Below are 13869 nucleotides of genomic sequence, written 5' to 3' on the forward strand. Positions count from 1 at the left end.
TAAAATACTATTTTTTGTAAATCAAGTCTAACTATGTACAAGTGTGTCCTATTACCAGCCAACATCACCAAAAGCAGCTTAACTCATCGTTCATCTGATTGCTGCTTGTGGGGATGTACTGTCTGCAGACATGGCTATCACATCTCCATACACAACAACAATCACTGCATTGTATAGTAATGTGTTCCATGGGAATGCTTTGAGATGTTTTCTGAGGGTTGATAAGGTGCTACATAAATGTAAGCTGTTTGTAAGGTTAGACATGGTTACGGTGTTTTTTATTGCACTATGAAGTGAACAAATGGCATTTTTAGTGGAACACAGTCAAAAAACCTACATTGATGATCAAGAATAGAGGCTGAAAAAAATGACACCGGTCTTTGGACACCTACTATACTTAGTCAGGAGGCAGAAGTTCCAATATTCATGGTTTGCTTGTGCGTCACATGGGAAATTTAAGTGTAGCTGAATACATGTTTAAATTTAAAATATGAAGTATGAGCATTTATAAAAATATCCAGGAACTCGTGAGCTAATCAGAAGTGTTGATAACGGTTGTCAATATACCTACACACCACACATTTCCATTTTTCAATATATAAATAAAAATAATAAACCTCCAGTAAACAATAATTTTTCTTTATCACTGCACACTAGTCCTATGATTAAAAGTCTTGCATCTAACATATGACACTTTAAAGTTAAAAGTTGTATATAATGTATCACATCTTAACGTCACGTTTGGCTCAAATAACCATTATCTGTCACTACACAGGTAGGAAAAGCTACTACCATCCATCAGGAAATGGGAACAAAATCTATTTTTCTCAACACTAACCTTCATGAATAACTATCATAGAAACAATCAAATTGCACGTTTTTTCTTTGAACAGTCATGTTGTTTGGTCAGTCTGCTGACAGTATACATTTAAAAAAATAACATTTATGTTATAACAAGCACAACGTAATTCACAACAAAATCTTGAAACTTAACTGTAAAACTGCCCATGTCCTATTGGAAATCCACCTAATAGAGGTCTGGGGATTGGGTTTTCTGAAGCTTGCTTTTATTTACTGGGTATTCTTTTCCAATATTCTTTGGGCCTTCACACATGTGTAATCTTTCAGGCCTCTGTGTAAGTGCTACTCACCCCACATTATTCTGCCCACAGCTGGACTAGAAAAATGGCAAAATGAACTATTCTAGTTTGTCATTACAAATTGACATTCTTTCACCATTCACCTCAAATTTCTTTTTGGGTTCGTATTAACCATACTGTACCATAGATTGCGAGATGAAATTCTTTTAACTTTTGTTTGCTTACTTTACAAAAAATGCAGTCTAAATATGTTTATGATTCAAATCAAGGTGAACCACTAGAGTTTATTCCTTTGCTGAAATTTGCCAATTTTATTCATCATTTCTATCCATGAGTTGTAAGATTTATTACCCGTTGCTTCAAAAGGAGATGTCTGGGAGCTTTTAGAAGCTAATTTTAACTAATAACATATGTAACTTTTAAAAGTTAAAATATATTTTGGTCTTATTCACTGTTTGAACCTGCAGCCCTGTTATGTTGCACATAAAACAGAGCTGTACAAATTGTAATTACATAGTACACAGAATTTTGTTTCAATGTATTAGATTTCTAAGAATTATGAAACTTGGTCTGGAACTTCTGATATGCTACAGGGACTACCTATACAGAAATGTTAAAAATTGTACAATTACAACACGATTTTACTCCAAGTAAAATCCAAGTGCTTCCCAGTTCTCAGCCTTCCTAAAGTTGATTGTTCCCAGGCCTCAAATCACACCCTCTCAGTACTCCCTAACCCCAATTCATTGCACCACACACAAGCTGCCTGCTCACTTCCAAATCCTGGCACTAACTCCAGTCCGCCCATTGCCTCCTAGACTAGCCCTCCAAGCATCACTCCCAGTTTCCAGCCTTACAGCTCATTCACTCGTTCCCGCTCACGTCCTTTAGTCTTTGAGTTGCGAAGCTGCCCAGGACGTTGATTGGGGTGATGTCCTACTCTAATTGGATTCAACCCTTTCTGTAGTGGTCAGATGTTGAAATAACATTTTTTTTCATATTCATTCATGGGATGTGGGCATCGCTACCAAGGCCAGCAGTTATTGCCCATCCCTAATTGCCCTCGAGAAGATGGTGGTGAGCCGCCGCCTTGAACCGCTGCAGTCCATGTGGTGAAGGTTCTCCCACAATGCTATTAGGTAGGGAGTTCCAGGATTTTGACCCAGTGACGATGAAGGAACGGCGATATATTTCCAAGTCAGGATAGTGTGTGACTTGGATGGGAACGTGCAGGTGGTGGTGTCCCCATGCGCCTGCTGCCCTTGTCCTTCTAGGTGGTAGAGGTTGCGGGTTTGGGAGGTGCTGCTGAAGAAGCCTTGGCGAGTTGCTGCAGTGCATCCTGTAGATTGCACACACTGCAGCCACGGTGCGCCAGTGGTGGAGGGAGTGAATGTTTAAGGTGGTGGATGGGCTGCTGATCAAGCGGGCTGTTTTGTCCTGGATGGTGTCGAGCTTCTTGAGTGTTGTTGGAGCTGCACTCATCCAGGCAAGTGGAGAGTATTCCATCACACTCTTGACTTGTGCCTTGTAGATGGTGGAAAGGCTTTGGGGAGTCAGGAGGTGAGTCACTCACTGCAGAATACCCAGCCTCTGATCTGCTCTTGTAGCCACAGTTTAGTTTCTGGTCAATGGTGGCCCCCAGGATGTTGATGGTGGGGGATTCGGTGATGGTAATGCCGTTGACTGTCAAGGGGAGTTGGTTAGACTCTCTCTTGTTGGAGATGGTCATTGCCTGGCACTTGTCTGGCGCAAATGTTACTTGCCACTTATCAGCCCAAGCCTGGATGTTGTTCAGGTCTTGCTGCATGCAGGCACAGACTGCTTCATTATCTGAGAGGTTGCGAATGGAACTGAACACTGTGCAATCATCATGATTGGCCTCCAACAACCGCTACCATCTTCCTTTGTGCTAAGTATGACTCAAGCCACTGGAGAGTTTTCCCCCTGATTCCCATTGACTTCAATTTTACTAGGGCTCCTTGGTGCCACACTCGGTCAAATGCTGCCTTGATGTCAAGGGCAGTCACTCTCACCTCACCTCTGGAATTCAGCTCTTTTGTCCATGTTTGGACCAAGGCTGTAATGAGGTCTGGAGCTGAGTGGTCCTGGTGGAACCCAAACTGAGCATTGGTGTGCAGGTTATTGGTGAGTAAGTGCTGCTTGATAGCACTGTTGACAACACCTTCCATCACGTTGCTGATGATTGAGAGTAGACTGATGGGGCGGTAATTGGCCGGATTGGATTTGTCCTGCTTTTTGCGGACAGGACATATCTGGGCAATTTTCCACTTTGTCGGGTAATGCCAGTGGTGTAGCTGTATTGGAACAGCTTGGCTAGAGGCGCAATGTAACATGATATAATCTCTATGATATAATTGTGTATTGCATTGTCTAATGCTCCTGTCATTATAAAATGCCTCCTCCAACTTTCTATAACCAAAGCCACAGGAGATATGCTAATATTTGTAAAAACCACCATAGACTGCACTCCCTCCCTGATGTGTTTCCATTTGTGAGGACATCACTAGACAGTGGTATTTCAGAATGATCTTACAATTTATCCCCTTTACATGTTTTTTTTAAAACAAATTTGAAGATTATCAATGAACACCTCAAATTTCAGGGTTCACATCAGAGGTCAAGTAACAATACCTGTGCAATCTCTTTCGTCAAGGATGTCAATAATAAATGTATTATACTTTGACAGCTTACGAAGCCAGCACACTGCACTGAGTAACTAAGTACTATGAGAACATGAGAACATGAAAAATAGGAGCAGGAGTAGGCCATACAGCCCTCGAGCCTGCTCCGCTATTCAATAAGATCATGGCTGATCTTCAACCGCAACTCCATTTTTCCACCCGATCCCCATATCCCTTGATTCCCCTAGAGTCCAAAAATCTATCTATCTCAGCCTTGAATATACTCAACTGAGCATCCACAGCCCTCTAGGGTAGAGAATTCCAAAGATTCACAACCCTCTGAGTGAAGAAATTCCTCCTCATCTCAGTCCTAAATGACCGACCCCATATCCTGAGACTATACCCCCTAGTTCTTGACTCTCTAGCCAGGGGAAACAACCTCTCAGCATCTATCCTGTCAAGCCCCCTCAGAATCTTATATGTTTCAATGAGAGTGCTGAGGCACTGTCTGCAGTTCAGGTAGATGTCAAAGATCCCATGGCATCACTTGAAGCAGAACAGTGAGTTCTCTCAGTGCCCTTGCCAACACTCCTCCCTCCAATATCACACAACAGCTTGGTCATTCATTTCACAGCTGTTTGTAGGATCTTCGTACATGCAAACCATCAGTGCTGACATGCTGATCGTCAGTACTGGTAGCCTGATCGACATATCAATGACTGCTGATTAAAAAAAAGTGTTTTCCATATTGTTTCATTGCATCATCTATTCATATTTTCAAAAGGTATCCCTAAACAGTTTATCTGTAGATGGGATCCCCAACGTACTTTGACATGGGATTGGTGTCCCTAATCCTCCATACTTCAAATGAGCCATCTCTATCTGGCTGATCTCCATGACATGACTCATGGGTAGACAGGGTTATGATGTTTAGCTGCTAAGTTGCAGCTAGGCCTGTTCTTTTAAGGCCATTGTGTCGATGCTCCCTGTGAAGAAGTTGCCTAAATAGGCACTACATGAGGTCAATTGTATATTTGTTGTTGAGGCAAGTTTTTGTAAATTTGGCAGTTGCTTGTAAATCTCCTGACTCTTGCCTTTGAGAAGAATCTAGGCAATGAATATCCTAAAAACTAGCAAGAAATAAGTGGCTTTTTTTTCTTATATTTCTGGAACTATGACATGCAGCATCCAAAGTTTGATGGGCTTGTGCCAGAGGTTTCCACCTGTTCATATAAAACAATCTACATACAGTATTATTATACAAGTTGGTAGGGGCCTCTGCACAGATAGCTTTCTAAGTGACAGTGGTGTCTGCTCAATACTTTAGTATTCACCCTGTTATCATCTATACCTACATTATTACTTTCTCACAAATCTGTCAAAATTATCACAGCATATTGAGTAAAGGCACAAGGCACAAGTCAGGAGTGTGATGGAATACTCTCCACTTGCCTGGATGGGTGCAACGCCAGCAACACCCGAGAAGCTCGACACTATCCAGGACAAAGCAGTCCACTTGATCGGCACCCCATCCACTGGCTTAAACATCCACTCCCTCCACCATCGGCGTACCGTGGCTGTAGTGTGTACTATCTACAGAATGCGCTGCAGTAACTCGCCAAGGCTTCTTCGGCAGCACCTCCCAAACCTACGACCTCCACCACCTAAAAGGACAAGGGCAGCAGGTGCATTGGAACACCATCACCTCCAAGTTCCCCTCCAAGTCACACACCATTCTGACTTGGACATACATCGGCCGTTCCTTCATTGTCACTGGATCAAAATCCTGGAACTCCCTACCTAACAGCATTGTAGGGGTGTCTTCACCACATCGACTGCAGCAGTTCAAAAAGAAGGCCCACCACTATCTTCTCAAGCGCAACTAGGGATGGGCAATAAATGCTCGCCTTGACAGTGACACCCACACGTGAGAATGAATTAAAAAACGTGTGATTTTTCAAGGTGACTTAGTGAACAAAAAGCTTATTTTGTGCTGGGCTAAAATTGATAATTCACACCAAATCAAATGTAGCTACAAAAATTAGAGCTGCTTTTACATTAGAATAAACATCCACAAAAAGAGAAGAAAAAGGTGCTCAAAAGTACCAAGTAACGGAATCACATTATACGATGTGGGATCTGACTTTATCTTCAGTTCATCCAAAAGATTAACACCTTGAAATTATAAAATAACGGGGTTGAAATCCACCAAAGATTGCTCAAACTCAAGTCTGTTGGAGGACAAATGGAAAGAATGATCACTCTATCTCCTTTATCTTTTGCAGCAGATTTAGTATAAATATCAGGCATTTGACAGACTCTATCCGTCATTATTCTACTCTGATGTTATTCCCTAAGTATTTGAAGAACTTTATGGAATCTATTCATAAAGTGGAACTTGTTTCATTTTTCCACATTTTTTAGGAAATTGCTAATATTTGTGGACTGCCACAAAATGTCATCACATGGTACACTGCACGCGGTGAGAGGAAATGATACCTTTCAGTTAAACCACAATAATGCACATTTGTAGAAAAAGCTGACTCAGCTAAGCTGGCTCAACAAAAGGATAGACTTAATTTACTCTTCCATGCTAAATCTCCTTAGTCATATACAGTGTTTAATGATGCATCCTGTCTAACAGGACAACTGCAAATCTAAACTGGCTGGGGCCAAATACCATGCCGATTAGTGCTTCATTCACAAGCAGTGATCTTGTCGTGTATAGAAAACAAAAAATCTTATATAAGATATTTTCATTATGCTCTTATACCAGCTTTCATGCAGGAAATAGAAACATCTTTGTTTTTATAGCGTTGATAGAGGGTCATATTACTGGTCCTGGCTTTCTGACTATATCTCAAGTAATATTACATTAAAGTTACTAGATACCCCCAAGTGACTTGCAAGACTGTAATACAATTGAGAGGTCTGCATGATGTTAGAAACCGCAATTGACACTCAAGGGGTTTGCAAATGCTAACTGAACCTTGAGAATAGATTACTGCCTTAAATTCACATAAGGGTTATGATTTAGACTTTACAATTTAGGGTTTAAATCTTAGAGCTGTCAGAATTTCTAATCTCTTTGATAACCTTTGTTTTCAGTTATTCAGATGCAAAAACTGTTATTCCATTTGTCTGGCACAGAGGTTTGCAATGCCAACAAATGAAAGCAGTATCAGAGCATGAAGAATACTAGTAATGTTATGATGTAGAACCCAAAGAAATATTGGGTGACATGGCAAGATATTCTTACCAAATTATTTTCAACGTTAAATTAAAATTCACTAAATTCTACATCTTATATGTGCAGAACACATAAAATAACATTCATACAATGAAAGAATAATTGTCTTTGAACCCATTGATTCTGTCTGCTTCAACAATATTCCCTGTTACGTTTGTCCACAAGTTTATTACCCTTTAGGTAAAATAGTTCTTTCTGACTTCCCTTCTTACTCCCAACTCCCTAATTGTCAACTCTTGTGTCTCCTGGTATTTAAACCCTTTGCAATAGCGAGCAATTTGCCTGGATCAGCTGGATCACCTCGATGGAAATGAAAATCGGGAGAGATGTAAAGCGGGCTGCCGATTCACTATTGCCCGTTTCACACTATTGTCCAAAGTCAAATTGACTCCCCTTGTGTGTTGGTTGAGGGTAAATGTTGGCTAGGAGGTTGGGAAAACTCCCAAGTTCTTCATCTATTAGTGCCACGGGGTCTTTTACAGTGGCAGACAGAGCCTTTATTTAATGTTTCATCTGAAATATGGATGAAGTAGTTTGTCAACCATTCCATGAGCCTTATGCTCCTTCACCAGGCTCACAATGGTCAAATGCTTTTTTGAAAATCCAAATAAACTCCATCTACTAATTTCCCTCATCCACTAGTTTCCCTACCCCCTCAAGGAATTCTAGTACGTTTCTAAGGAATGCTTTTTAACTTGTAAAACTATGCAGACTGCATCCTATGAATCCTGTGCCTTCCAAATGCTCATATATAGCATCCAGTTGAAAGCCATTAAGCACTGTTGCCACTATAGACGTTCGGCTAAGTGCCTGAATATTTGCCATTCTCCAGTCCTCAGGTATTTTAACCAGTATTTGTGGAGTTCTGCATATAACCATATAATATGGGACCTCCTCTTGTACATGGTCTGAGGGACAAACAGCTTCATATTCTGAAAGTCCTTTTCTCATTCTATGCTTTCGGATGGTTGTCACATTCACTTTTATATATTGGTGACTCAAAGACAAAATTACAATTTCACCAGAAAATAATAAGTTCTAGATAGAAATCTCAAACCATTTTTTTTTGTATGTTTAGATGCTGGACGAAGCTTACACTGACATGTTTTAAAACTTGCAAATGGGATTTCCCAGAACCCTCCATGGTTCCAGTAACCATGTTGTCCCTGTCCATGTCTGTGCCTCGATCTCAGTGAATAGTGACCAGTCTCTCAGGCCAGGAGCCTCCAGCTGCACAGCTTTACCCTCCCTTCGCTAAACCCTTGACAGACACAATCCTGTTGCTTGAACTCCAGTTGGTAAAATTTGATGAAATACATAAATAAAGTGGGCATAGATTCACAGCAGGACATTTGGAGAGAAGAAAACAGAAATACTGAACTCCTGACACTGTCATCTTTGCCAAGATGCAGGTTCTACTTTGTCTTTTTTCATTATCAGCACCCGATGAATAGCGTTAGAATTTTATCTGTACAGAACTGCCTCTGAATGCATTTCATGTGACGCAATAATGAAGTGCTTGTGTCTTTGCTGCTGCTTTTCATTAAGTACATATAGTTATATTACTCTGTGAGCAATTCCAACAACCAAGATTACAACCTAAACTTTCAAACTTACAGACTGCCAGACTGATGGATTGTGTTTCACTGAGCCACTGTTCCCCCAGGGATTTGCTGAAAATTCCCTGCTTTTGTGTACCAAGTCTCAAGGGTCCGTCGTTTGACCGAGCCCCCCGGTAACTGTATATACTGTTGATCCCAAAGTCTTTACGTTAATAAGGATTCATTATAAACTTCAGCAGCAAAGATGTATAACAGGGAGGAGAAATCTGTTTTAAATTGTGCTGATGTTTGGCTTTAATGGGGTATTATACATAGGATCCTTTAACTCGGAGGAATCTATGAGACTGTAGAGTTGAGAGAGAACGAGATCATCAAAAATTTGGATAAAAATAACTGCCCGAGTCTGATGCACCCTATTTCAAATGTTTCCAGTGAGTTTACTGTTAATGCCAGAGAAACAGATTGCAAAATGAAGAATACACAGATGTGAAGATCTGGGAAAGGCTGCTTGGAGACTCGGTGCGATTTATGAAGAAGATAAATATCGTTACTGTAATGATGGCAAACCTTTAAAAGAGCAGATTTATAATTCAAGTTACGTGTACGGTTAGAAGCCTTTCCAAGGCCCGTAACAGATGCAAAAAGTTTATTTTTATGCTCTTTGCCATTAATTTGTTTCAACTCACTGATCTAAAATAAATGTGCTGGGGGCAGGATATCGTACCAGCAATACAATATCACTCTTCAAAAGTACAATAGAGTAGGTATATTAGCATTGTGAATATTATAACAAATTAATGCAACATGGATATTAAGGAAAGGACCTGCATTTATAGAGCTCTGTCATGTATAGCATATGAACGGAGGGAGATTTTAAAAAAAGAGTCAGAGGGAAAAACGGGCAGTTTTTTTTGAAACAGAAAGCTGCAAGGGGATACTTTCGCCACGCTGAGAAGGAGAATGCAGGAGTGTGGTTAGGAGTTATTTAGTTTAAGTCAAGTATGTGTAATGTGTTTATTATTTTGTATTATTACGAAGAGACACATTGTACTGCTCGAGCTAAGTAAATGTGAACATAACTGTTACCCTGCATGTTCACTCGCTGGGAAATAAAGCAGCCTATCAAACCGCCTCTGGCATTTCACCAAGTGTTTCCTCAGTCCATGTTTCCACAACATTCACCTGAGGAAGGAGGAAGCCTCCGAAAGCTTGTGAAATTTAAAATAAATTTGTTGGACTATAACTTGGTGTTGTAAAATTGTTTACAATTGTCAACCCCAGTCCATCACCGGCATCTCCACATCATCTTCAAAGAGATTGAAGAAGCACGGGTGTGAAAGACATGAATATACAGCTCAGATCACAAGGGAATATTATTGCTACACCCTGGATTACATTTTTGTACAGTTAGATATTGGACAGTATGGGCACACCCCTAAATGAAAGATGCTCAGACCACTTATGGGAGTGACTAGTACTTCCTCACAACATCCCAAAATGCTTTCCAACTACTTATGAAGTGCAATCTTTATTATTATGTAGGCAAACATTACAATCAATCAAAATGTCATGAACAGCGAATTAATGAATGAACAGATAAATTCTTCTTTTGTTGTGTTAGTTGAGAGAGGAATTTTGGCCAGGACATCAGGAGAATTTCTTGCTCTTCTTCAAATACCGTCATGAGATCTTTTATGCCCACTTGAACAGGTAGAGAGGGCCTCAGTTTAATATTTCATTCAAAAGCACCTCTGACCATGCAGTACTCCTTCAGTACTGCACTGGAGTGTCAACCTCACAAGTAACACCACTGCTCCTCCTCTCCTGAAGGCGTTGACTCTTGCTGTTGTACCTTGCCCAAGTAACCATTCTTCGGTGAATGACAGATGGCTATTGCGTCATGGGGAGGAGCATCATGCCCATAACATATTCTGTTATCACCTGACATCCACACATGCACACTTTGCAGCAGGGATCACTGGATATCAATCAGGAGTCAGTGATTTTCCCTTTCCCACCTACTAAGGTCAATTGTCTGCCTGCTAGGTAAGATTTCTCACAGTTAACAATGAAATTGAGCTCCTGGAATGTGGTGAGAGCTTGCTGGAGAACTGTCTTTCAACAAGTAACTCTCATGAGTCAGTCATCTAAATATGGAAAGATATGGAAGCACCACATCTCTGAAATGATGAATAGATTTTTTGTGAAGATCCTGGTTGCTAAGCAAAGGCCAAAAGGTATCATACTGTATCGGTAGCTACAACCAAGAAAAATGAGCCTTAGATACATTGAATGGCATTGACAATTTACAATGTGAAAATAGGCATCCTTGAGATTGATTGGATCAGTGTTTGAAGATCTAGGATGGAATGTATCCTCTCATAAAATACGTTAAGTAAATGCTGACAATTTTTCGATCCTAAAAGAATTTCTCCATCACTGTAGAAAACAGAAGCCTAGCTCAGCCAGTTAAGAGAAATCATGGGGATTCAGCACAAAAGCAGAAAGGGTAACCCAAGCTGATAGTCTCTTGGACCCAAACATCTGAGGTGATCCTCTCCTATAATGTTTGTCTAGTGATCAACCATCCAGATCCTTAGTGGGTTGGAGTTGCAGGAGTCACTCCTGGGAAAGTGACAGGTTTGGCCTGGTCTCACTGTGGGTATCTGTGACTAGAACTCCAAAGTCCAGGTTCTGGTTTCTGGTTGAGAACAATGGGCCACATGATGCATTGTGCAAAAGCCTCAGGTAAAACCACAAAGGGTCTGAGGGCACTCTCTAGACTGATAGATGGGGTGGCTAGTCCCACAATGAGATGCCCTTTCCATTGATGCTAATCCAGGAATAACTTGAAGGTTGTGTAATTGGCTTTTATTGCCCTCCAACAGTTCCTCCACTTTCTTACCATAAAGCTGTTTGCCATTAAAGAGCATGTTCAACAGCTGCTGCTCACAGTAGGGAAAATCAAAGATATATTCTAATTTTGAGCTATGTCCCTAGAGGAACTACAAAACTGGCTCTAAAAATCCAAATACATGATACCAATGCATCTGGTATGTCCGCAGATCTTGTTTGTCAAATATGATTTATTTTCCATAAATCTATGCTGACTTGTTGTTCATGGTCTTGTAAGACAAATCTTCTTGAATTGCATCCCTTATTATGCTCTGCAATACTATTCCCACAAGTAAAGATAAGCTAATTTATCCTGTCGTGCTGCTTTGATCTTAAGTGGGAATTACAACATTGTGGCACGGAGACACTGCATATTGGAACTTTGATGTGCTGCATGATGGATTGGTATGGCATGGATTTGCAGACAAAATTCCCCATGTGTTGCCATAGAAAGGAAATGAGGGACAGGACTTCTACAAAGGAAAGAAAGGAAAATTGGAAGGTAAATCCACACGGGCCAGGCTCATGCAACTCCACCAGCGTACGGTGGCTGCAGTGTGTTCTATCTACAGGATGCACTGCAGCAAGTCGCCAAGGCTTCTTTGGCAGCACCTCCCAAACCTGTGACCTCCACTGCCTAGAAGGACAAGGACAGCAGGTTTAGTCCCTGTTATACCCTCACTGAATATGCATGTTAATCCTTCATAAAGCAGCTCTTTCCAGGCTTCATGTGCACGGTCATACTACAGCAGCAAAGTCCTTACTGTCATTTAAAACTGCAAATATCATTTGACCATTTAGAAAAGTGCTCCCACTAAGCAAACCACACAACTGACCTCTCAGTATTTATATATAAAACATAATGTTTCTTCTTTATTTCTATTATTCTTGTCTTCATTGCTGTGCCTAGAATGTGGCTGCTTACATCTAAGATCAAAATTTGGGGAGGGGTCTTCATTATTCATCAATTTACATTACATAGAAGATAGCCCCCTCCATTATGGCATACAATGAAAGTTCCACTATATATGAACTATATTTGAAACCATGAAGAAACTGCACAGCGTTAACAGATTATTCGGATGCTTTTACAATACTAATGCAAGCCACGGCATTGAAATAACCAAAACATGGATTCAAGGAAGAAATAAAATAATTATGTTATGTTACACTTACAAAATAATAGTTTTGTTATGCATTTTCCATTGCTCGGTTGACAGAAAAGAAATATTTGTACATTTATAAAGAACTGAGTTAGAGTTCAAAATGAATTCACGTTTTGATTATCCATTCAATGCAAATTCTGGTCCTTTATATCAGTAAATAAATACTCTGCACTAAATAATTGTGGATAGTAGCTTTCTACATGTTTACCAATTGATCCATTCATTCAGGAAGTACGATGAAAATGTATTACCTTGGGTGCAGAAGAGCTAAACGCCAAATTGATGACAGTTTCTGTATGTCCCGATAATTTGTGGATGAAGTTACTGGAGCCAAGTTCAAACAGATAAGCCTGTAAAGAGCAGGAACAGGGAAGGGTAAACTCATTTAAATCAGACATTGAAACTGAACATATACGTACAATTTCCTTTTTTTATAAAGAATGCTTCTATTGTTCCATTAACAGTTTTAAATCAAGGAAGTCTCTTGTTCTTTTGTTATTGTTAAAGGGCTACTTCTGGAAAATGGTTCTTTTAAATTTTGGCCTTTATTCGTCTAAATCTTATCACCCATGAACAAATGCCTCTAATCATTATAGAACTTTGAGTCTATAAGGTAGAAAGACCTTGGGTCATGTTATTGTATGAATATTTAACATGCTCGAATGATCTTCCTCGCTCCACTATTTTAGCAGAGGCTTTAAACCATTTATTTTAATGCCCCCATTAAAATAGTGGTGAGGAATTTGCTGCAAGTGTATTAAGCATTTGTACGGTTACATTACCCATGGTAATTTTGATCCTAGTGTTATTGTTATGCTATATATTTTACATTCACAGATATTTCAATTAAACAAAGTTAGTGTTGATGACAGGGAAAATTCTAAATATGCTCAGAATTCAAAAAAATATCATTTTAAAACATTGGTCGGGTCTTTCTGCTTCACCAGTCTGTGATTTTACATCCATTTACTTTAATGGGCAAACATTGAGGGCTGGGGAGTGCAGAGGTGGAAAGGTCTCGCCAATTACTCTTATTTGTGTACTCAAATGACAGGTTAGACAAAGGGCAACAACTTTTCTGGTGACTTTAGGTAAAAATGAATGAGTTTAGGGGAATGAAAGAGAAAGTAGGGATGGAGGGAGTAGGAGAAGGGGTAGGAGGGGATTCGCCAGTGTGATCTATGGACTCTTCTTTTTGCCATAAAAACAAGGGCAAAGGGACAATGATTTGCCAGAGGCAAAGGTTAAGGATAT

At 40.1% G+C, this 13869-nt stretch overlaps 1 protein-coding gene across 3 annotated transcripts in view; it reads right to left on the reverse strand.

Annotated features, from left to right (window-relative positions):
- wdr27 (WD repeat domain 27) overlaps positions 1-13869 on the reverse strand; it is a 327145-nt gene that overhangs the window by 141807 nt on the left and 171469 nt on the right. For 2 of the 3 annotated variants that reach the window (XR_010963597.1, XM_067988592.1), the window contains exon 24: positions 12867-12965. Coding sequence is in view for 2 of the 3 variants with exons in the window: in XM_067988592.1 (XP_067844693.1) it covers positions 12867-12965 (99 nt within the window). In the remaining variant the exon portion in view is untranslated. Of the gene's footprint in view, positions 1-10926; positions 12087-12866; positions 12966-13869 lie in introns of those variants that run through there. The other variant, XM_067988591.1, reaches the window with a different exon arrangement.

Source organism: Heptranchias perlo, chromosome 8, assembly GCF_035084215.1.
Source record: "Heptranchias perlo isolate sHepPer1 chromosome 8, sHepPer1.hap1, whole genome shotgun sequence".
Lineage (NCBI taxonomy): Eukaryota > Metazoa > Chordata > Chondrichthyes > Hexanchiformes > Hexanchidae > Heptranchias > Heptranchias perlo.